Consider the following 25903-nt stretch of genomic DNA (forward strand, 5'->3'; position numbering starts at 1 on the left):
GGGAGCATATCCAAATGTCAGTTTTGCAAGGAAGATGTACCTTTTGTAACCATTGTATTTTTGCTTTGATAATTCAGTTTTTGATGGTTGATATAATATAGTTGTCATTAAATCAGTCAAATCTTTTTGTTCTTCCAATTCTATCTGGGTTAGGTAGAAAATAGTAGCTGGTATTATGGTTGTCATTTGATTAATCAAATTCTCAATATAGTGTATTTGAAGGCCTTCAGTGTCTTCACTCTTGGTGTTGCTTTCTTCAGGTGCTGTTGCTTTTTGGCTTATAAATTTTGTAGTTGCCATTAAAGTTTGGACTTGTAGGTTGCTTTTGTTGTTCTTTGAGATTTCCTATTTTAGTGTTAGTTTCCACTTCTTCTATTTGGTTTTGAATTATCTTTTCCTCATTTAAAATCAAAATTTGATTTGGTGGCTTTACTTTGTCAGATTTTTCTTGCAGTTTGGCTTTAATTTGCTCTGTCATTGCCAAAATCGTGTGCCGTATCAGTTTATAATCAAGTGGTGGGATGTATTCATTCATTTCGTTGTTGTTTGCAGTTAAATCTTCCATGGAGGCTATTTTAATAATAGTCAAAGATTTTCCACCTCCTGAAGAGTTGTATTCAGTGCCAGGTGTTCTCACACTTATCTTTAAGCATAGTGTCAAGGACAGCTCTGGTATTCAGTCAGCTCTCACAACAGAAAAAGGAAATTAACTTGCTGTACCAAGTTTCGCTACAAGATGTCATCAATAACATATAACATGCAATGTAAGAATTTTCTTTTCTCCCCCCCCCCCAAATTAATATAGATCTTTTGTAGGATTAGTCCAATTTTTTTCCTTAATTCACAGCTTAGAGAGAAGATAGGATAGTGGATCCCCAGAAACAAATAGAAGCTTTTTAGTAAATACAGATGAAATTGTTTAATTTCTTTGCTGAATTAATTGAGTTTGTTTTTTAGCTTTGAGGCTTTAAGATTTGTTCCCAAAGTAGATATTCGCCATTTTCTCAAAAAATGGGGAAGGAGATTTTCAGGAAAGTCCCACAGGAAAATGGTTAAGGGAATAGGAAAGGTAAAAGCTCACCCAGGTCCTCCAGATTGCTTCTTAGTGCTAGGTAGTGCTTTTGGCTTTCGGCAGGGATCGGCTTAGTGATCGGCCATCTTTATGGCCAGTCTCTTCTTCTTCGGGCCAAAGGAGATGATCCCAGATTCCAGCGGAGGGCTGCCACCCTTCCGTGATCGCAGGAAAGTCCTCCTCTCGGTAATCGCCCATCCAGGGTGATTTTTGACCCTTTTCAGGGTCCTCCAAAAAATAAAGAAACGGACGGCAGGAAGCAGACTGTTCCTGCATGTCCGGAAGCGCCCCGTGCATGAGCCGTCTCTTGCGGCTCCCAGCCGCTCGGTGCGTGCGCACCTCTTCCAACGGGCAGTGGTGCGCGCGCACCTCTCCAAATGGAGAGTGGCACCGCCCATTTGGAGAGGTGCACGCGCACCTCCCCGAATGGGCGGAGGTGCGCGCGCACCTCCCCAAACCTTTGGAGAGGTGCGCGCGTACCTCCGCGCGAATGGGCAGCGGTGCCGCTCTTTCAGGAAGCTGCCGCGGCCCGTCTGTGAAGCTAAGCGGCAGCTTAGCAGACGGGCCGCGGCAGCTTCCTCAAAGAGCGGCGCCCCTGCCCATTCCGAGAGGTGCGCGCGCACCTCTCCGAACGACCGGAGTTGCGCGCGCACCTCCCCAAACCTTTGGGGAGGTGCGCGCGTACCTCCGCGCGAAGGGGCAGCAGTGCCGCTCTTTGAGGACGCTGCCGCGGCCCGTCTGTGAAGCTGCCGAAAGCGGCAGCTTAGCAGACGGGCCGCGGCAGCTTCCTCAAAGAGCGGCGCCCCTGCCCATTCCGAGAGGTGCGCGCGCACCTCTCCGAACGACCGGAGTTGCGTGCGCACCTCCCCAAACCTTTGGGGAGGTGCGTGCGTACCTCCGCGCGAAGGGGCAGCGGTGCCACTCTTTGAGGAAGCTGCCGCTTTCGGCAGCTTCCTCAAAGAGCGGCGCCACTGCCCCTTCGCACGGAGGTACGCGCGCACCTCCCCAAAGGTTTGGGGAGGTGCGCGCGCAACTCCGGTCGTTCGGAGAGGTGCGTGCGCACCTCTCGGAATGGGCAGGGGCGCCGCTCTTTGAGGAAGCTGCCACGGCCCGTCTGCAAAGCTGCCGAAAGCGGCAGCTTTGCAGACGGGCCGTCGCCGTCAGGCAACCGGGAACCGGTTCCATCTCATTTTTTAAAAAATGGCAGCCGCGTGCGTCCGCGCATGCGCAAAAAACCTTTTTGCGCATGCGCGTGCATGGACACACGCACGCGGCTCCCTCTTTTTTTAATTTGTGATGGAACCGGTTCCCAGTGGCTCTTTTTCTTTTTTAGGTTGCCGACCCCTGACATAGACAGTTGTTGGCATAGTAAGTTAATTTGGTAAAAAAGTTTAGGATCCATGGGTGACTTTTACAGATCAATTTCTTTCTCTTTGATTGCTTCAAGTAACTTTTGGGTCTTTTACAAAGATTTTTTCTTCTCTAACCAATTGTATTGTATAAAGTAATCCCTCATAATTGCCTTACTGGTCTCCCAAACCATTATTAGATCTGTCCCCTTACCTAAATTATTGTCAAAATATTTGTGTAATTTTTTTTACAGTCCTTTACAATTGTCTCATTTTGTAAAATAGATTCATTTAATCTCCATCTATAACTCAAACTCTTTTTTCTAAGGACCAATACAACTTGGTTATGGTCAGAAAAAGATTTAGGTAGGATATCAACTTTTAAAATTCTGTGTGCTATGTTTTTAGAGATCCATATCATATCAATCCTTGAGAAGCAGGGCTTTTTTCCCCATAGAACGCTCAGAACATGGCATTCTGGCACCTTTTTTTTTGCACACAAAAAAAAAAAGCTGAAGGAAACTGTTCCAGAGAGCCAAATTCTCCTCAGGCAGCCAGGTTCCAGAGCACCACAATGCATCACAGCAACGGACCTTCAGATGGCTCAAATTGAAAGAAATGTGATCCGTACAGGCTAATTCAAAAGTGGGAGGGTAAGAAGGGCCGAGTGTGAACAGGTTGCCTACCAACCTGCTTAAACAAACTTTCAGCTCCTGGTGTGGGACGCCTTGCCTTTTTTAAGCTGGGAAGTTTTGAAAGCCAATAGGAATTGCTGCTGAGTGTGCCAAAAGACCCAGCCGGCAAACGTTGCACCGGCAAGTTGTCTGCAGCGAAGGTGAGTTGGCAGGAACTTTGCATCCCTCCCTGCTGTCCAACTACACCATCTCAACTAGGTAAGTAAGAGAGGACAAGGAGTGGGAGGTGGGTTCTGCGGAGTCCATGTGCACTCCTTCCTTGTGCTCACCCAAGTCAGCCAGGCTGGTGGCCTACCTAGCGCTGGACCTGTACCACCATTGCCTCGCCCTGGGTGCCTAAGTAGCCGCCCTTTATCACCTGGCCCGCACCGCCTCCACTGCCCACACCGTGCAGCCCTGCCATATAGAGCAGGCCCTGCTGCTCCCACATCACCAATCGTGCCGGCTCCAGCCCCAGGGGGGCAGCCCATCACCAACACCCCTCGTGCCTGTGACCACAGCAGCGCCGCCCCCCCGCCTCCTGCGCCCGCCAAGATGAGAGTTCCGGAACCTTTTTTTTTTTTTAGAAAAAAAGCCCTGTTGAGAAGGATTTGTGCCTTTCTGAGAAAAAGGTATAGTTCTCTTGCAGAGCCATTTTTGTGTCTCCATGAGTCTATTAGCATTAATTTGTCCATCATTTTAAAAGATGACATTGGTAGTTTGTCCTGGGATAGTTTGATCCCTTTAGTAGATGTTCTATCCCAAAGTGGCAAAATCACTCCATTCCAATCCCCCAAGATAAGCCAGTTTTCATACGAAAAAGGCAAGAGTTGGTCCATAAGATACTCAATAAGTTACTTTTCCCCTCATTTGGCACATATAGATTAATCACCATTGATTTTATTCCACTATTCCATTATTCTATTCCATTATTCTATTATTCTATTTATTCTATTATCTACCCTGTTTGTCTGATAAAAGTAGCCTAGGTTTAAATTGGGGTTTTATATTTATCTTTTTCCCCCAGTATATACAAATTCCTCCCCTAGTCTTTTATTAGCTATTTGTCATCTTGTTTTTTAATATGTGTTTCTTGAACAGATTATATCAGCATTTTCTCAAATGACGAAATACTTTTTTACTCTTAGATGGGGCATTAGTCCCATTGATATTACGTGTAATGAGTTTTCTTTCCATCTTTAAATGAAACATCAGATTCCTGTATAGACACCTCAGTCATCTCTTCAATGTCCATTTTTCGAAGCTGGTCTGTTTCCGAAGATTTATCCATCTTGATCTCATCACATGGAAATTAATTTATGTCTCCTCAAAAACTCCTTGGCTTTATCTATAGAGTTTAGTCAAAATCTTTGTTCACAGTAAGTGTCACCCCCTCAAGCTTATCCCGACGAAAGGGATTTTTCTCATCTTCAGAATATCTGTAAGGAATGAATAAGCTTTCCTTTTCTGCAAAATTCTTACAGGAATTTCCTTCAAAATAATTATATCTATTTTTTCCATTCATAATTTCGATTTAAAATGACAGCTCAAAACACAGTCTCTTCTTGTTTTTCTTGCAAAGTGTACCAAAACATCCCTTGGCAATTTTCTCATAGAGAGCAAATCTCAAATCTCAAGCCTACATTGTATGTGGAAGAAGGAGGACCCAACAGGTCTGGAGGTGTGTAATATTTACCTGAAAATAAGTCTTTTTTATGTCAGAGGACTCACTCCCAAATAAATACCTACAGTTTGGGGGTGCATGTCTTCCAACATAGGACCTCAATATGGCAATTTATGGGAACTGGAAATATTATTTCAAAAATACATAAGGAAAAATAATGTATTGCAAAAAATATCAATTATTGAGGCCTAAAGTATTGCAGAGGTACTGTAGCCATAAATTAAGAGGGCAGGGCAAATTAAAGCAGTTTTAAATGATCTGGGACTGAAAACTGCAGTATTTCCCTTTAAAGTTCTTTAATTTCAAATCAGTTTTGCTTCTGTAAGCTATCTGTCCTATTAAAGTTAGCAAAAGTTACAGTCTATAAAAAGGGATGAAAAAAATTAAGGCTGTAAAAGAGTAGACTGGTGAACTATTTTAAATAAATATAATCCATTGCTTAACATATATAATGCTTTTTGAAGCTTTAATATGCTTTGGGGACAGTGAAAAGAATGGCATTTCACAAGGGCATAAGAAATTTTGAATTTTAAGACAGAAAGTCTGGACAAATAATAAAAAAATGTTATTGTAACAAATGTATGTTTCCCACTTACACTCTCACCTATTGCACAGAATGATGAATGGCTAGAGATTCTTCTGCTAATTTGGACATCTGGCTTTGCTTACTCAAGCCTAAGACATAGATGAATGGCATCTATTTTGATGCTTCAATTCCCTGAGTAATTCTCATTGCTACAACTGTCTTTGCATATTTTTAAATAAGAGACAGTTATGACAATAATTTTTATTCCTTCACAGGATGAATTTTGTTTGAAAATTACAATCCATAACAGAGTGACTGGAGAACAGTTTCAATGCATATTTTTTCCTTGGTAAATAAATGTATGGAGATGCAGCCAATGAACATTTGTCTCAGTTTGTCACATATAAATTAAGATTTCATCCAAAAAAGCATATAAGCAATATTTTGGACTTATTGCTATGCTGAGATAGTGATGACATGATAAACTAAATTTATGTTAATATGCATGCAGTCCCCTTACAAACCATCATTATTCAACACTGAAGCAACTAACTGCTTAAACAAACTACTTTAAGATTAAAAAGCAGACATAAAATGAATGAAGATAGATATAAACAGAGACAGAGATAAAGACACAGAAAGATGATAAATAGAGAGAGAGAGAGAGAGCAAAATCAATGGTATAATTCTTTTTTCTGTCTAAGTATCAGTTTCCTCTCTTTGGTGAATAGTCTACCATGAGAAGATGTACAGTACCTATTTCTTTTATTTTCAACATTTATGTATATATTGCATTTGTTCGCTTCACAACTAGTTTACAACTGATCACTTTAAACAAATATGTCAACTGTTTATCTTTTACTTACCTTTCTATGTCTATCTGTATCCCGAGATTTCTCCCTTAACCAATCTATGGTATGAAAGTCTTCATAAGTGCCAATATCAGGGAAAGGTTCATCCAAAAAATCCATCAGATTTCCAGAGCCATTCATATTTCCTGCATTAACCATATTAGAACCTATAAAATGACAAAGGAGCAGGTTGTGTGATTAGTATTAAGACATTAGCATTTCTTTTACATCATGCTTACACTATCATAGTCATCAAGCCCTTTCCTTGCAATACTATAAAGCATGCATTTAGGCAAGAAAAACCAAATGCAGAGGTATAGTATAGGTGGTTCCTTGCTCAATAGTAGTAACTGAGAGAGGGATCTTGGAGTCCTAGTGGACAATCACTTAAATATGAGCCAGCAGTGTGCTGCTGCTGCCAAAAAAGCCAACACGGTGCTAGGCTGCATTAACAGAGGAATAGAATCAAGATCACGTGAAGTGTTAATGCCACTTTACAATGTCTTGGTAAGGCCACACTTGGAATACTGCATCCAGTTTTGGTCATCACGATGTAAAAAGATGTTGAGACTCTAGAAAGAGTAGAGAAGAGCAACAAAGATGATTAGGGGACTAGAGGCTAAAACATATAAGGAACAGTTGCTAGAATTGGGTATGTCTAGCTTAATGAAGAGAAGGACTAGGGGTGACATGATAGCAGTGTTCCAATATCTCAGGGGTTGCCACAAAGAAGAGAGAGTCGAGCTATTCTCCAAAGCACCTGAGGACAGAAAAAGAAGCAATGGATGGAAACTAATCAAGGAGAGAAACAACCTAGAACTAAGGAGAGATTTCCTGACAGCGAGGACAATTAACCAGTGGAACCGCTTGCTTTCAGAAATCGTGGGCACACCACTTCCAGCGGAAGTCATCAGATTTGAAGGTTGCAATTAATTAATCAGTGGAACAAGCTGCCTCCAGAAGTTGTGAATGCTCCAACAGTGGAAGTTTTTAAGAAGAGACTGGACAGCCATTTGTCTGAAATAGTATAGGGTTTCCTGCCTGAGCAGGGATTGGACTAGATCAGGGCTTTTCAACCTTTTCACCCATTGTACCACTTTTAGGATATCACAACATCTAAGTACTACCAGTTGCCTAGCAAGGTGTCAAAAACTTGATGACCAAAAACAAGAAAAAAGAAAAAAGTAATGAAGTACAGGTAGTCCTCGACTTACAACAGTTCACTTAGTGACTGTTTGAAGTTACAATGGCACTGAAAAAAGTGCCCGCCAAGCCACAGCCAAGTAAAACACCTGCCTGCCCACCCTGTGGCGCTCTTCCTCCTGTCCGAGGTTTTCATTGTTGTGAACATTTCTGTTGAGGATTGGCAGCGGGGGTGGGGTGAGATGGTGTTTGGTTTTTATTCCTTCCCCCCTCTGCTTGGTGGTTGCAGCAAGTTTTGGTCACTTCACATGACCCTGGGACCCTGTGACCGTCATAAATATGAATCAGTTGCCAAGCATCTGAATGTAAATCACAAGACTCTGGAGATGCTGCAACATTCCAGCTGATCGGCACTTCTTCTGGACTCAGCAGAAGCACCAGGATTAGTGCCAAGCTCCAGCTGGAGCCTGGCACTGATCCTGGCACTTCCACTGAGCCCTGACAGCCCTGCAGGTTCATCCATCTCTCGCTCAGTCTTGTGCAGTGATTCCACTGGTTCAGCTCATTCCCCTCCCCCACTACTTTTCTAGGATGGTCGTGTACCACCTGCCAATGTACCAGAAGTGGTACCCATACCAGTGATTGAAAATCCTTGGACTAGATGACTTCCAAGGTCCCTTCCAACAACTACTTCTTCTTCTTCTTCTTCTTCTTCTTCTTCTTCTTCTTCTTCTTCTTCTTCTTCTTCTTCTTCTTCTTCTTCTTCTTCTTCTTCTTCTTCTTCTCCTCCTCCTCCTCCTCCTCCTCCTCCTCCTCCTCCTCTTCCATCATCATCATCATCATTATTCCTCACATACAGGTTTAGTGACTCTATATAAGAACTTGAAAGATGAGGCCAAGAATTTAACAATAGCCAATTATTTTAAAAAACAATATCCACACTAATCTTTTGTAAACTATTAAGAATTATTAACATATTTAACAAGAGATTGAAGAAATAATTGTGTGCCCTGATCAATGGCATCAGAAAGATGCCTATGGAGATAGTCAGTCATCCAGGCCATGGTTGTCCCAAAGGTACTTTTTCTAAAAGGCAACTGGACTTTTTGTTTTCCTTGAAGATGTTTCACGTCTCATCCAAGAATCTTCTTCAGTTCGGGTTTTAGTCAGAACTTAAGTCAGAACTGAAGAAGCTTCTTGGATGAGAAGGAAAAATAAAGTCCACTTGCCTTTTGAAAAGCACCTTTGGAGCATCAGAAAGAGAAATGACTGATATAGCAGCTTTATATTTTCTAAGAATTTCCAATAGGAAAGACATATAAGAAAAGGCCAAAGCTTGTTTTTAATTCATGCTAAAATTGTTGGGAAGTTGTATATTTTGGTGGCTTTTCTGATTAGCATGTGTGCAAATTGTATTTCACATTTTGCAACATTAAGCATTTTAAAGCAAGTCTAAGTATATATTAATATTACATAATAACATCCTAAAGATAATTTTAGGGCAGCTTGAAAACTAAACAAGATCTTCAAATACCACATGATGATGCCCCATAAAGGGTTCTGTACTTTTGCTAGATAATCTAAGGGTAAAAACCCAGCCCAATATTAATGGTATTAACAATTTTCTCTGTCTTCTGTTTATTTCAAAATCCTTCTTAAATAAAAAAGCCATAAATAATTCTTGTTCTAAAACTGTTGGAGATTACTTATCTTTTCCAACTGGTACTTTTGCAGTCCCATAAGTCACACAGTAGCGATAGAATAGTTTATGTTTTTCTTATCATAACTTAGTGAAAAGCCTGCTTGAATTAAAATAGCTGGAGCTATTAAACCATCAAACGTCATATTAAATGTTAATTCCATGGAATAGGGCTACCAATGAGAATGCCTTATTTTTAATATCTACCAACTGAAAATTAAATTAGAATATGCATTCAGGGCTTCCGGTTTGCGATCGTGGTGCTGGTGGACGTGTGGGGCAATTGCTCCCCCAACCGTCCAATTTTCTCCCGCCGGGGGACCCTGAAGAGGGTCGGAAGTCACCCTGTAGTGGTGATGAGCATGAAGAGAAACCCCGAGTGATCGCGGAAGGGCGACGGCCCTCCCGTTTGATCCGGGGAAGCTGTTCAAACTGATAGGGAAAAGATCGGCCATTTATGGCCCATCATCAAGTTGCTGACAGCCAAGGCCAAATTTACTAACAAGTACTTTGAAAGCAACGTGGAGAAATTGGGTGAGATTTTATCTTCTCTGTACCCTAAGTACTTTTCCTGTTAAAAGCTTCTTGAAAATTTATCCCCTTCTGAGGCGAGAGGGAAGGGAACTCCTTTCCCCCACCCTCTAAAATGGTGGTGTCTGCTTACTCAGGGGAAACAAAGCTTTGAAAAGATCAACTTAACACAACTGGATGTTTATTTTCTGTTTGGAATTTGGGGGCCCAAAAAGTTCCTATTCTTACTGGAACCTGCTATTCTACTTTATTTGCAAAAAGAATTTAAATCGGATAAGAACCTAGCCCGGGATCCGAAAAAAACTCTAAATGCTATCAGGGACATCTTGTGGCAAAGCTTGGTACAGCAGTTTTATGAACTCTGACAAAGAAACTTGCTCACAGCCCAGATCTGACCTTGGTATTATCTATGAGAGACTTAACTTTGAGAGAGCAGCTGGGCAGTGAAATTGGCTTCTAGGAATGGTGAAGGTGAACTTTTACTGACTATTGTTTAATAAATAGCCTTCACTAGAAAGACCATCTCTAACTATGACAGAAATGGAGGAGGATCAGCAAAAGACCTTGGATATGTTAAAATCTTTACTTGAAAGCATTCTGGCAAATACTGAGAACCTCAAAACTAATCTGAAAGACAAAGGTGCCAGCTTAGCCACAGAAAGCGAAACGCTGATTGCATCTAGAAAAATACTAACCCAAAAAACAACAGGAGTGGAACAAGTGGATACCAAGACAGAGGGCTCTACAGAACAACAAGCATAGTTTATTGAAAATCCAGATAACGAAACAATAACTCCAAAACTGGAAATGACCTTATATGTAAACCAGAAGAAATTTGAGAAAGAAAAAGACCAGATTGAATTGAAGATAACTATACCAGAACAAACACAGGGATCTGGGATATCAGGGTGACAGCCTAATGATTATAAATGGGCCAGATCTCTTGGAAAATTGGCAATGAGATGGTCTCCTTTAATTCAAATAATATATACAAGAATGAAGGGAGATCTATCTGATAATTTAAAAGCATTGGTATGGAAGCCTGGTTGGCAAAAGAAGAAAGCTAGAATTAGGTTGAAAAACTGGGGCCTTTTGATTTATTAGAGAGGACCCTAAACTGTCAGCTAGTGGGCAAAAGGGAGATTTTGAGACAAAGGAAAATTTGATTACTAGATTTAAAATAGTCGGAAAATAGTAAAAAAAATAAGGGATTGATCTGTCTAATATTGAAGATTTAGATTTACAAGGGAAATGTAAACTAACTATTAGAAAATAGGTTTGAATTATTGACTAGCCCAGAGAATATAGATGATGGATTTGAACTAATAAAGGACACTCAATTATCAAGGTGGTGATGTATTAGCGTGGGAAGTAGAAAATGTTTATGGAATATAATAAGAATACAGTTAAGTAATTAAAATGTGTATGTTAGACATTATAATTTTTATGAAGTGAGATAAAGGAAATTTGGGTTACCTGAAAGTTAAATACTATGCGCATTAAATATAAAACTGGAAATATGTAATTAAAAATTAAAATTAGGTAAAATTTAATAACAGGACATTGATTGTTCATCGAGATTTATTAAGATATGTATAAGAAAAAAATGTATTTATAAATGTGATACTGAAGTTTATACTAAGTTTTGATGCGATAAGAAATTTGTTAGCTTAAATACGAAATAGCAAATGTTCAGGGAAACAGAGAAGAAATATTGGGTGATGTAACCTGAGATACCAAAGATTGTATTACTGAACTATTGTTTAATCCAATTACCCCATTGCCTTCTAAATACTTATATGTAAAACTGGAAAATCAATAAAATATCTTTTTTTAAAAAAAGAATATGCATTTGCCTGGATCACTACGTAGGATTTTAAAAGTCAACTACAACTCCTAAATTTGGGTCTAAGCACACATGTAACCTGGCTGCCCAGACTGTCTAACATAGTTCACTGAAGAGCCCTCAAAATAATTGTGACTAACAAGGAATATCATATATGGGATGTATTATATTTTATTCAGCTATGCTTAACAACACTTGTCAGTTTATAAACAATGCTTTTTCAGAAAGATAGGAAATTGGTTTATCTCAAGTCAGGTAGTGTGTTATATCTTACATTGGCAGTGACTTTTCAAACTGTTATAGGGGAACAGATCCGGGGGGGGGGGGGGTTCCAGCCTTAACTAGCACGCAAGCTATCAAGCTAATTGTTGAACCTTCCTTGCAGTTATGAAAATTTTACATTCTTCTTAAATTACAATAACATAATACTTACTAAATAGAAAATCAATCCACAGGAAAGTTCAGAAAACTCATTAAATGGTATGAAGTAAAACAAATCAAAGTGGTTTTTTCAATATAAAAATAATGCTGCTTTTATTATTCCTGCTGTTTTAATGTTCATTCAATTGTCTTTGTGGACTTATTAAAGCATCGTTGCTCCTGAGTGGTTACATCAGATTAATGATTGTGTAAATAATTGTGTAAATCTACAGACTGAGTTATTGTGGAATTCCTTAAAGAATTTTTTTTCTTAAATAACATATTAAATATGTTTCAGACATGTGCTTAAAAATAAACACAATTTTTGTCAACTACCCCAAATTATCTTCTTTGCCATGCAGTCTACAGCAGGGGTGTCAAACTCAGTTTCATTGAGGGCCGCATCAGCATTGCGGTTGCCCTCAAGGGGCCGGGTGGGTATGGCCAGGGTGGGCGTGGCTAGAATGCATATGGCCTACTGGGTGGGCGTGGCCAGCTCTACATCGTTCTCATCAAGGGTGCCTATGGGGGCCTGGGCAGGAGTGGGGCAGATCTGAGGGTCTCTGGCAGAAGGAGGGTCTCTGGGCCAGGGCCAAGGCAGTGGGGGCCGTTCCCTCACTGTTTCCAGGATGGCTTCGTGGGCCACATGAAACCACTTCACGGGCCGGATCCGGCCCCCGGGCCTTGTGTTTGACATGTCTGGTCTACAGCATACAAAACAGTAATCCTTCCTTGTGTGCAGATGAATAAAAATTGTAACTACATAAGTCAGGGGTGTCAAACTCAATTTCATTGAGGGCCGCATCAGCATTGCGGTTGCCCTCAGGGGGCCGGGTGGGTATGGCCTGGGTGGGTGTGGCCTACTGGGTGGGCATGGCTAAAATGTGTATGGCCTACTGTGTGGGCGTGGCCAGCTCTACATCGTTCACATCAAAGGTGCCTATGGAGGCCTGGGCAGGAGTGGGACAGATCTGAGGGTCTCTGGGCCAGGGCCAAGGTAGTGGGGGCCGTTCCCTCACTGTTTCCAGGATGGCTTCGCGGGCCACATGAAACCACTTCACGGGCCGGATCCGGCCCCCGGGCCTTGTGTTTGACATGTCTGACATAAGGTAATATTGTGATTGAGAGCAATCCTAGGCTTACGTAGGATAATACAATATTTATTATAAAAAGGAATTTGGCAGGAGGGACAGATGGGTCTGTTTCAGCTATCCAATATTAGACAATAGAACATTTTTGGTAAAAAATGAAAAATGTTTTTTAAATCTGTGATTTAAGATTTTTAAATGATTAGTTTGAATTTCACTCTGCTTGAAATCTTAAACTACAGAGGGTTTTTGGAGAGGAAATAAAGCACAGTCATTTTTCTCTTCCAGTAAAAATGTTAGTGCTCAGAGTTGTACAGCTGAACATTCTGTTTTGACAAAATAGACAAAATTATTAGAGAACTAGCTGCCTTTTTAACTGAACTGCAAAGACAGATTTCACCATGGCCTTTTGAACAGTACAGAAATTGAGATCTCTTATTACTTTCTTGCAGTTATTCTTTATTCAACCCATTCTACCAACTACTAGGTTATTTATTACCCCATTCTCCAACACATTATAAAAATATCCCTAAGTATCTTAGTAAGTTTTTTCTTTCACATAAACTAACCATGGAACACACTTACTCACTACAAGGAAAAAATAACAAAATAGGCAATTTAACAATTCCTTAGGCAAGCCATTCAACTGAAGGTTTTTTTTCCCCAGCAAGCTCTCCAAGAACAAATGAAACTGAATTTCCACATGATTTATGCCAGAAATTTAGAGTTATGTTCCCTTTAAAACAAATATTCTCTGATACCCTGGTATATTGCAAAGAGCCAGTTCATGTATCTGAACACAAACGTTTCATTCCAGCCATTTGGATAGAATGAAAATACACCTTCATGCATACTAAAAAGGTCAGATAATAGGCACTGACAATTGTTTGTCTTTGTCAGCTTTAAGACCCCATTTGATAGCATTATTTTTGAACTTCTCATCTGAATGTCTGGAGATCCATCAAACACCCTCTGCACCTGCTAGCTTCTGATTTGTAGAGGCCTATTATAATTAGGATTTATTTTTAAAGCTTTCCTTTGATAATGGTTGATTTCACAATACCCATGGAAAGGTTAAAAAATAACAGAACAGAGCAAGGTCTTCTCTTACCGGCAATGCAACATCATTTAGTTCTGCTCCAAAGATCCTGACAGCATCTTTTCTTCGCTGGTATCTCTCTGCAAAGGCAATGATGTCATATAGAGGAAACAGCTAGTCACATGACTGCATGCCACATTGGAGAACTGCTAAAGAGGCAGGCAGACCGGCAGGAACTAAGCAGGTTAACAAATACTCTTACGTCTTTAGAGCTGGCTGCAGAGACAGGGAAGGAAGGAAGGATGGAAGGAAGGGCTTTCAATTAAAAAGTAGAACAGAACAATTCAATTTTGTTTGCTTAAATAATAGAACAGTGGTTATGAAACTAAGTGGTACTTTATTTAGGAATGATTCATGACCCTCCAGGAACAAATGCAAAAAAGAGAAATAAAATTATTTTCCTAAGATTTTATAGAACCATAGAATCGTAGAACTTGAAGGAACCCTGGAGGTCTTCTAGTCTCACCCCCTGCCCAAGGCAAGAGTCCTTACACCAAATGGTTGTCCAATCTTTTCTTGAAAACCTCCAGCAATGGAGAACCTGTAAGTTTGGGAGGCAAACTGTTCCATTGATTAGCTGTCAGGAAATTTGTCCTTATTTCCAGGTTGGATCTCCTCCTTGTAAGCTTCCACCCATTGCTTCTTGTCATGCCGTCAGATGCTATGGAGAACAAATCAACCCATTCTTCTCTGTGACAGTCCTTCAAGTACTGAAGACTGCTATTATGTCTCCTCTAAGACATTTTTTTTTGGTTAGGCTAAATGTACCTACTTATCTTAGCCATTCATTTCACAATTTTGCCTTCAGAGCCCTTATCATCTTTGTTGCTCTTCTCTGCACTCTTTCTAGAGCCTTATAATAGTTTTGGTATTGTGGTGACTGGTACTGGACACAGTATTTCAAAGTGGCCTCACTAATTCAGTATAGACTAGTGCTATCACTTCCTGTGATCTTAACGCTATCCCTCTGTTGATGCAGCTTAGGGCTGTGTTGGCCTTTTTGGCAGTTGCAGCATATTTATTTATTTATTAAATTTTTATACCGCCCTTCTCCCGAAGGACTCAGGGCGGTGTACAGGGCAATAAATATCAAAATGTAAATACAAAAGTTAAAAAAGAGATTAAAAAGAATTAAATAATTATGCCCAAAAATACAATACTAAAAATGTGTTAAAACTTATTTAAATCCAACCCCAAACCCATCAGACCAGGCCAGATTGCTCAAATAGGTTTTTAAATCATGCCGGAAGGAGCGCAGGTTGGGGGCCATCCGGAGCTCAACCGGAATGCGGTTCCACAGGTCTGGCGCGCCCACAGAGAACGCCCTCCCCCTGGGGGCCACCAATCGACATTCTTTGATCGGAGGCACCCTGAGGAGGCCCTCTCTGTGGGAGCGCACTGGACGGAGGGAAGTTGATACCGGCAGCAGGTGCTGCCATAGGTAATCCGGACCCATGCCATGTAGGGCTTTGTAGGTCATAACCAGCACCTTGAATCTCACCCGGAGGGCAACCGGTAGCCAATGCAGCTCGCGGAGCAGAGGTGTAACATGGGAGTATTGGGAGACCCCCAACACAACTCGCTCAGCTGCATTCTGCACCAGTTGAAGCCTCCGGGTGGTCCTCAAGGGCAGCCCCATGTAGAGAGCATTGCAGTAGTCCAAATGAGAGGTCACGAGCGCATGAGTGACTGTACACAAGGCATCCCGGTCTAGATAGGGCCGCAACTGGTGCACCAGGCGAACCTGGGCGAAGCCCCCCCTAGTCACAGCTCCTATATGATCTTCTAAGGAGAGCCGTGAATCTAGAAGGACCCCCAAGTTGCGAGCCCTATCTACGGGGGGTAATAGCTCACCCCCCATAGAAAGAGATGGAATATTCTGAATATCCTGAGATGCCGACATGTACAGCCACTCAGTCTTGTCAGGGTTGAGTCGAAGCCTGTTCCTCCCCATCCAGACCCGAACCGCCTCCAGGCAACGGGACATCACGTTGAGGGCATCACTGGGGTGGTTTGGGGTCGAAATAAAAAGCTGGGTATCATCAGTGTACTGATGATAACCAACTCCAAAACCACGAATGATCTCACCCAGAGGCTTCATGTAGATGTTGAACAGGAGAGGCGAGAGGACCAATCCCTGAGAAACTCCACAAACAAGGGGTCTCAAGGTCGACCTCTGCCCTCCTGCCAACACCGACTGCGAACGCCCCAGAAGGTAGGAGGAGAACCACTGAAGAACTGTGCCTCCCACTCCCAACCCCCTGAGGCGCCGCAGCAGGATACAATGGTCGATGGTATCGAAAGCCGCTGAGAGGTCTAAAAGGACTAGGACAGAGTAACAGTCCCTGTCCCGCGCCCGCCAGAGATCATTCACCAGCGCGATCAATGCCGTCTCCGTGCTGTACCCGGGCCTGAAGCCCGATTGGTATGGGTCTAGATAATCAGCTTCCTCCAGGAACAGAGGGAGCTGATGCGCCACCACGCTCTCAACAACCTTCGCAAGAAAGCGAAGGTTGGAGACCGGACGAAAGTTATTTAATACAGCTGGGTCCAGGGCAGGCTTCTTGAGGAGGGGTCTCACCACCGCCTCCTTCAAGGCGGCGGGAAAACTACCCTCCCTCAGAGAAGCAGTTATCACTGCCTGGAGCCAGCCTTGTGTCCCGTCCCGGGCTGCATAAACCAGCCAGGAGGGGCACCGGTCCAACAAACACGTGGTGGAGCTCAGCTTCCCCATGATCCTGTCCACGTCTTCAGGAGTCACAGGATCGAACTCCTCCCAGATAACATCGACAAGACTGCCCATATCCTCATCATCAGACTCTGCCCAGTCGGAGTCCAGACCGGTCCGGATCTGAGCGATTTTGTCCGACAGATATCGACTAAACTCCTCGGCACGATATTGCTCATACTTCAGTGATAGTTCACCAGGACACCTAGATCCCTCTCACAGGCATTACTGTTGAGCTATCCTATATTGGTGCACTTGTTTTTTCCTAACTAAGTACAAGACCTTACTTTTCTTACCACTGAACTGCATCTTGTTGGGTAGAGCCCAATCCTCTTCTGTCAAAATCCTTTTGAATCTTGAGTTTATCTTTCAAAGTGTTGGCAATTCTCTTCAGCTTGGTGCCATCCACAAATTTGATGAGCATCCCTTCAATCCCCTCATATAGGTCATTTATGAAGATTTTGAAGAGCACTGGGGCCAGGACAAAACTTTGAGGTACCCTATTGCATGCTTCCCTCCATGTAGATATAGGACTACAGACTCAATGTGTAGAGTAGTTCGTCAGCTAACTGCAAATCCATTTGTTGCTGGTACTGTTTATCCCACATTGTTCTATCTTCCCAAGAAGTAGACTGTGGTCTTCTTTATCAAACATCTTACTGAAGACTAAATATACTATCTCCACAGCATTTCTTTGGTCCAATAAATTAGTTACTCCATTAAAGGCAATAAGGTTTGTTTGATATGCCATTTTTTAACAAACTTATGTTGACTTCTAGAGCTCACCGTGTTCATTTCTAAGTGCTGACAAATATGCTGCTTGATTAGCTTTTACGGGATTTTTTCAGGTATTGGTGGTTTATATTTAAAAAGATGGTTGTAGTATATGTAAAAAGATGGTTGTCTTACATCATTTTTTTCTGGACTACTATAACACTTGGGCTAGTACGTATTTGGAAGTGGCAAAATCATCACTACTGGGGACAGAGAAGTAGAATGCAAAATGTGCAGAACATTTGCAATAGCAGCCTTAGGAAAGAAGGCAAATAAATATATGTGTACCAGGTTAATGTTGCAGGATCCAATCTGAGTCAGTCACTGGGACCAAAGATTTATTCTTCCAAGTTTTCCAGTTTGTGCTGAAGCCCATCCACGGAGAAAGAAATTTCCCTGAGAATGAGCTCTGGCATGAGCCCGAAAGCTTGGAAGAATAAATCTTTCGTCCCAATGACTGATCAGATTGGATCCTGCAATAGCAGCCTTAGTTTATGGGGTCCATGGAAAACTGATATGGTATTTGATTCCCCCCCACCCCCATTTAATTAAAGCAAACCAGAAAGAGTTAAATTCTGTTCTTCATCAAATACGTTTATGATAAATACTTCATATTCATGTAAGTTTGGAAGAAGTCTTAAGTGGACAACCTATTCCTACAACCACCATCAGTTGTTTAGCCTACACCTCTGCAGATATTTTGAACAATTATTTTTACCATAACTAAGCTGAACTATGTAAACTTATGGAAGCAAAAGCATGACTCAGGGTATAAAAGGAGAACATTGGATACACCTCTCAAGTGCCAAAGTATAGCTCAGCAGTAGTTCAGGAATAAGTTTTATGTGTGAGAAATGTCCCTTTATTTTCTTCATATTTTTATCTTCTATTTCAAGAACTGGAAACCTAATATGCTAAACATAATGATTAAACTCACAGTCATTGTACTACAAACTTCTGGAGAGCACCAGATTTTATTGTCCCTGCACAGAAAGCACATGGAGATGTCCAAAAGTTGCTGACCAAGATATTTTTTCTATATGGAATGTATTAGAGTCATCAAAGCTGTGATTTCGTGATGGCTAAGAGGCTTTTTCAACACTTGGGGGGTGAGGAGCACGACTGCCTCCATACCTGAAGCATAAACAATCATCTATACCCAACCATGCATTTGCAAATCTATTCTGTAATTCTGCACAGTTGACTATATATATAGTTAGTTTCTGTTTTAGATGAGCACCTCATATTTCCTGTACACATATACAGGTATTCCAAAAATCAGACTAAGGCTAGCATGCACTTACTTGTATTTTAACATGTTAAAGGTGAGTGGAGATATTTTCATTCTGGGACCTTTTAGAAAATACTTTTAAATAGATTCAACTTAACATGCAAAAACCCCTTAAAGCAAAAATGAAAAATTGACGTATTACCATTGACTTTCAGTGATTGAGTGTTCAGATACTGTAGCTTTAAAGGTTATATGTGGTTTTGTGGACTGCCAGCACTTTTGAATAGCATTTTTGAAAAATTAAATAATTTACATACATTTAAAAATAATTTCTAAATGGTTTCTCTGTCTATGTACAAAGGATTCATGTCTGAACTTTGATAATAGTTCAATCATAAATTCCTTCATCCCTACCTATACTTACCAATCAATTAAGGAATCCATAAATGACTTTCATAAGGCAGAATGGCTGACATTATAAAAAAGGACATTAGAGCATTATGCAGAAAGTATTTTATAAGCAATATAACAACAATATATGTATATGTTAGTCATTGTCACAAGACGTAATGAACACTGTGGAATACAAACTATAAAAGTGTAATGTAGCTAATCCAAAACTACTAAAAGCCTTTATAAGAATTTTGCATTTTGCAAATTCATAATAACTGTATAAACATAAGCTAACATTATGCTAATTAACTGTACAATAAATGCATAACATGAAGACTTTATAGCAAGTATATATTTATTAATTTCACAGAATACTTTTCAAATACAAATGACAATCTTTCAGAAACAATGACAACATTAAGGAATGAACACTGTAGAGGATAACATACTGTAATAGTATTAATGTGGGCAGTCATGTTCTTATTCTGCCCCAAACAAATACTGTATGTATACTGCATAGTGACTACAATTATTATCCACTAATATCTTTCTATTTGGGATTCCAAAACACATTTTCTGTCCAAATGCCATGTATTATACCATGTATTCAATCCATAATACACGCAGAAGCTGGTCATAATTGGACCTAAGAGATGGCAAAATATTTATACTGACTGCTTTCTATCACAAACAATTAGTATGACACAAGTAACAAGGCAGTGTTTCATATCAGAAATAATAATTTTTCTTCAGATTGGAGGAAAAAAGCCCTTTCTCAGCTGTTTCTCAAATGCATTAGACAGGGGTCCCCATCTCCTGATCCACTGCCCAGTATTGGGCCGCAGCCAGTTTGGAACTGGGCTGCAGAAGTGGTAAGCGAGTGCACACACACATGTGCATGCATAGGAAGTTGCATTTGTGAAAGTGGTGCACATGCATGCAAAACCATCCCATGTACCCCTACCCCGCCATGCCACCTCCATCAGTCCACTGGGTAGCAAAGATTGTGGACTGCTGCATTAAAGGCCAAATATATTGAATTATATGCAGCAATGTAAGATTAACCCATGATAGCAACTAATGTATAAAACAATGTTTAAGAGTTTTAGCATTTGATCATCTATTTTTTCATTACCCTTCTAATCCAATTCCACCCATTTATTCCTGTATCTTTCTGGGATAACATTTTTTGTAATCTACTATATCACCCATAAGAAATTTATTAGAAGACAATGGTAAATTTTATCATTTAATGATGCCAAGCAATGGGAAAGTGTACAGCATCTATCACGAATTATTTGATTTCATGTAAGTTCTTGTTAATTTAATGGTTACTGTTTCATAATTTAACACAAAACACAAATTCCAGATTTGACAGATACTGTTGATTTATTGGGGTTAACAATTTTTTTTGTTATCTGGCTTCCTATAGGAGATGACGAGGCCGAGGGAGAGGTTCAACACAGCATCAATATCTAAGTCCAGCCCACCTTGAATTCCTGACACATATCTACCACCATTTGTTTTGCCCGTTAGTAGTTCAGATTCTTATAGAGAGAAACAAATTAAATAAGCATACAATAAACTGCCTGGATTCCTGATTTTCTGTGCTTGTCACCTTTTACATCATTGTTAGATTTTTAACCAAAAACAAATTTTTGACTTCTTTGTATCCTATGTTAAAATTGAATTTCTTTTTAAAATCCCCCAAGGTATAGTTTATATTATATAAGAGCATAATTATTTGGGTAACTGAAGCTGAATATAACAACATAATAAACATTGCATATATTGCAAGATATAAAAGTGGCTTTCTCAGGAATTTAAGGTGATTGAACCTTAACTGTAAAAATCTATGACCAAAAACCCTAAAATAATTTGTTTTCTCCAAAGCAATGGCATTCAACTGAATAGTATATTGTTTTGAAAGATAATATTGAACTATTTTAGCTCATATTTTTAACATCTGTACATTAATGTTGAGTCAAAATATCTCAGTTCTTGTTTAGAGTTTACATCACTGAACAGCTAAAATCACTATTAGTACTGGGAAGGAACAGTATTTAACATTTCCCATGAAACATAAGGGCAGAAGAAGTTGCCACTTTATAAAATTGGCATTATAATTTTCATAAAGAAAAATAAATTATGCAAGCAATGAACCAAGAAGGCCATTTAAGAATTTGACAATAAAAACAGGTAACAAATATGCTATTATTACTAGCATTTTGTGGAATATTTTGTGGAATATTAATTCTAGGAATAGTCCATGTAGGACTTAAATTTTGTATAGATATAGTATTTTGAAAAGACCCATCTTTAATTAAAATAAACAAGCCTTTTCATTAAAAAAAATGGGAAAACCTGAATGTATAAAAGTGGTATCTAGTTTAGAATTGAAATTTTTTTATTTTGGATTTGGATTTTTATTGTATACAATAAAGTTATAATTAACCACTCTCAAAATTCATAACAATTTTCCTGAGATGCATTATTTCAATAATCTATATTATCAAAACCTCCTCAGACGGGTTCTATCTAAACATAACATATAGCTTTTGGCTGTATTGGTTAAAGATTATAGGAGATAAAAATTTAATAAATCTGGACTTTGCAAGACAGATGTCTTCCTTTTCTGCATACTTAGATTCAGCATGAATTTGAGGTTTTTTTGTGAAATAACGAAGTTTGAAATGCAAGACTTAAAAGAAAATGTATGGAAATCACAGTCCTATGATATTTGAAGTTTTTCCTAAATGAGTTCTAGACTAATTTCCAGAACAGTGAAACCATCCACATATTACATTATTCGTATATTTTACAGAGAAATATTTTCCTAAAACAACTGCTAAAGAAAGATCTGTCACCTTCTTCCTTTCCTTGTTAAACTGAAAAACTAATTAAAATACAGATACACCTGACACAAATAAAATAAGAATCTACTAGTGCACAATAAGAATATGCAGTCACACTCCACAATGTTTCAGTAACATTTTCACTTTTTTCAAAGAAAACATTGCAAATGATGTGTAACTACATAGGCAATGCCAGAAGTACGTTATATTGTAAGATCAATATAAATCAGTAAAGCTGATTTTTAAAAAAACAATGTAGAGTATTTTCAGTTCAGCTATCAGAAACAAAACCACCTCAATGTTTCATTCTACTGTATGACAAACACCAAGTAACAAAATTTATGTCATTTAAAATACATCTTAAAGTTAACATTTTCCTTCAAGGAAAACACATTACTATAAATAAATTACAATACAGTGAATTTTCCTGAACTCACTTTGTTTCTGCCTTCCAGCCCTTAAAATAAAATACAACAGCAAAAAAAGAAAGAAAAGAAAACCACCCCTTACCCATTCTGACATGATATACTTTTTAAAGATAAAATATGTTCTTTTCAGAGAAATCAGTTTTACAAGGAAAACCCAAGCCTTGTTGCAATCACTATTAAAACATATGTGTATAAGTGTATCTATTTGTGTGTGAGAGGTGTGTCTGTGTGTTTTTTATAGGGGGCCGAAGAGCCAGTGCTTGTCCGAGGATGTCTCCGTGGTCATGTGGCCGGCATGACTAGACGCCAAAGGCACATGGAACGCTGTTACCTTCCCACTGTAATGGTCCTTATTTTTCTACTTGCATTTTTACGTGCTTTCGAACTGCTAGGTTGGCAGAAGCTGGGACGAGTAACAGGCGCTCACTCTGCTACGTGGCACTTGGGATTCGACCCGCCAAACTGCCAACCATCTGATCGACAAGCTCAGCGTCCTAAACCACTGAGCCACCGTGTCCCTTATATACATATACATACATACACACACACACACACACACACACACACACACACACATATACACACACACAAATAGAGAGACAGTATATATGTATATTTTTCTATTTTTTTACAAAATGTGTATATTAATAATCTTTGCATATTTTTAAAAAGTAAAGTTAAGTAGTTCAATAACTTCATTTTAAAATAAGAAAAGGCAGATAAATATTTCATTATACATCATCAGCTGGCAGAGGTGGGACGCTGATCCTTGGCCTTGTAAAGAATGCCATCTTCTCCCTGTCGTATGTGGGGAAAATATTGTGCAATTATTTTAGTACATAGTTTAAGTCATTTAACAAACAAACAGAATATTGTATCATTTACTCAAGACCAACTCCTAAAGTAGCAACATAAGATTAGAAAAATTATAAAAAGGTGTTTGGGATGTTCACAATCATCCCCATATTTGCACAGTCTTAATTATCTTAATTACCTCAGAAACTGCATTCATGTATTTGCATAATTAAGGATAATTATGAGTCTTCAAGAATTAAACCAGACTTCAAATTCCCAAATGCCCTTCCTACAGATATTTTTTATGGTTTATCTTTATCCGGGAGTGTGTGTACAAATGTGTACAAATGTGTACATGTATGAAAGCCATGAGGTTTAGTATAGAATTAGGAGCAGGGATTGCCCGGTATTACATTTCCCCTCCTTGAGTTACTCAGGATCACTCAGTTAGTCTGGGCCTAAAGTATCTGATTGTATTGTTATGGAGAAAAATTAGCATGAAACATAGGATACAAATATGGAATGTTTGTTTGTGTGCATATGTATACATTCTTTGTTTACATAAAAATATCATTAGCCAAATACGTAGATTCATTAGTACTTATAGACATGAATTTAATTTTATATGCTTTATCTGCTTATATCTAAAAGCAGATGCATAGTAGGGTCAAATGTGAAAATGTACCATGTCTGATCAGAGCTGTACTCTAAAAGTTTTAGATCTATATTCATTATTCCTGTGATTAAGGGAAAGTCTGTAATTTTTCTCAAGCCTAGTGATCAATAAAGTGATAACTCATATTTGGGTTTTATTACTTCAGACTATAAATGGAAAGTCTTTTAACTGTTCATTTTCACTTTTTATTCCATGAAGTCTATGCTCAGAAGGAAATAGTATGGGAGACTTCTGGTTTGACGTCGAGATGTAACAGGCACAGAAAGATGGGGCTCCGTCTTCCACGTTTGATTTCACCCTGCTGGGGACCCTAAAAAGGATTGAAAGTCGCCCCGAAGAAGCAACGAAGGAAAGGACCCTCATTGATCGTGGAGGGGCAGTGGCTCTTCCACTGGATCTGATGAAGCCCTCCAACCAGTGGGGGAAAGACTGGCTACATTCATGTGGCCAGTCAGAAGCTGCTGACAACTGAAGATAAACACTAACTAGCAATTTCTGAGCAACATGGATGGAACTGGGTGAGATTTTATCCTCTTTTTATGGCCCTAACACTACTTTCCTGGAAAAAAGAATGCCCAAAACAAAGAATACTCCCCGATGAGAGAGAGAAGGGAAGTTATTGCCCTGCTCCCTCGGGAAAAGAAAAGTAGCAAATTAATTGCTTTGGGGAAAAACAGAGAAAACTACAAGATCAGTTTGGAACTAATACAGATCTATAGCTTTGAAATTTGGGGACTAAAAGTATCTTTGGGACTTTTTAAAAAAAATATTTGAAAGTTTGCAAAATAAGCTTGGATTTGGAAAGTTGGAAGACTGTGTCAATGACATCTAGTGGAGAAGTATGGCACTACAATTTATTATGCTTAAGGGAAACTTGGCTTGAAGCCCAGACTCAGATAAGACTCTTTGTTCTTCCTGGACACTTTCACTTTTGCAGACTGCAGGGAAAAACAAAAACTCTTGGACTGCTTATCTGGGTTGGGGACCCTATTGGACTATAAAGACTACATACAAAAACAAAATGAGTGTTCCATACTTAAGCTTAAATAGTAAAAAAATCATCTTCAACACCTGTCTCCAAAGCTCCCAGCTTGATATATCAACAAGAAAATGTTAATGAATCTCAGAAAGAAATTTTTTCCATGTTGAAATCAATCCAAGAGACAATTGTTTTATTTCAAGATGAGACTAAAAATAATGCAAATGAGATTAAAGAACAATTTTCTAACCTGAACTTACAAATCCAGACAATGACTGCAAAGAAGGAACTAATAACTCAAAAAACAGAAGGAAAATTAGAAGAAACAGATCCAGAGATTGAGGACCTAAAAGAAGGAATTAACAGATACAGACAAATTAAAAATTAGAAGATGAAGAGCTGATCAAACGGATGATAAAGCTGTTAGGAGAAATACTGAATATTGGCAAACAAGAAATGAAAAGAAATACTGAAGGAGAAGGATGGAGTCTGTTTGATGAATATAAATGGGTTGAGCGTTCTTCCAAAAACACTTCAACCAAATTCTTTTCCTCATTCCAAACAATATATACAAAAACAGAAGAAGAACTACTTGATGATTTAAATATACTGACTTGGAAAGTTATTTGGCAAAGGAAGAAAGCCAGAGTAACACTAAAGAAAATAGAGGTTCTAACCTATTAGATGGGATATTATACTATTAAATAGATGTTTGAATATGGCTAAGAAAATAGCTAACTGTTAGAAATAAAAGTGTTATTATAATTGGTGGTGAATGCTCCAACACTGGAAGTTTTTAAGAGGAGACTGGACCGCCATTTGCCTGAAATGGTATAGGGTTTCCTGCCTGAGCAGGGGGTTGGACTAGATGACCTCCAAGGTCCCTTCCAACTTTTATTATTATTATTATTATTATTATTATTATTATTATTATTATTATTATTATTATTATTATTATTTAGAATGATAGGATTTGTAACTAGAATACTATACTTTGTTATGAGATGGGAAATATGAAAATTCTAAAAGGGTTTGAATAAGGGAAGCTTTTGGTTACCCAAA

The 25903-nt window shown here is 39.3% G+C and overlaps 2 protein-coding genes across 7 annotated transcripts in view; both read right to left on the reverse strand.

Annotated features, from left to right (window-relative positions):
• CLCN4 (chloride voltage-gated channel 4) overlaps window positions 1-8071 on the reverse strand; it is a 66508-nt gene extending 58437 nt beyond the window's left edge. Inside the window, exons 1-2 of the mRNA XM_083362792.1 lie at window positions 7936-8071; window positions 6172-6323 (exon numbers count right to left, since the gene is read on the reverse strand). Coding sequence (XP_083218918.1) covers window positions 6172-6315 — 144 coding nt within the window. The 5' untranslated portion in view covers window positions 6316-6323; window positions 7936-8071. The remainder of the gene's footprint in view (window positions 1-6171; window positions 6324-7935) is intronic.
• Window positions 8072-19303: 11232 nt separating this feature from the next.
• Window positions 19304-25903, reverse strand: part of WWC3 (WWC family member 3) — a gene marked incomplete at its 5' end in the record, with an annotated part of 197980 nt that continues 191380 nt past the window's right edge. For all 6 annotated transcript variants that reach the window (XM_083362680.1, XM_083362679.1, XM_083362681.1 and 3 more), the window contains one exon: window positions 19304-23189. In XM_083362680.1, coding sequence (XP_083218806.1) covers window positions 23133-23189 — 57 coding nt within the window. In that variant the 3' untranslated portion in view covers window positions 19304-23132. The remainder of the gene's footprint in view (window positions 23190-25903) is intronic.

The sequence above is a fragment of the Vipera ursinii genome (genome assembly GCF_947247035.1).
Source record: "Vipera ursinii genome assembly, chromosome: 4".
NCBI classification, from domain to species: Eukaryota; Metazoa; Chordata; class Lepidosauria; order Squamata; family Viperidae; genus Vipera; species Vipera ursinii.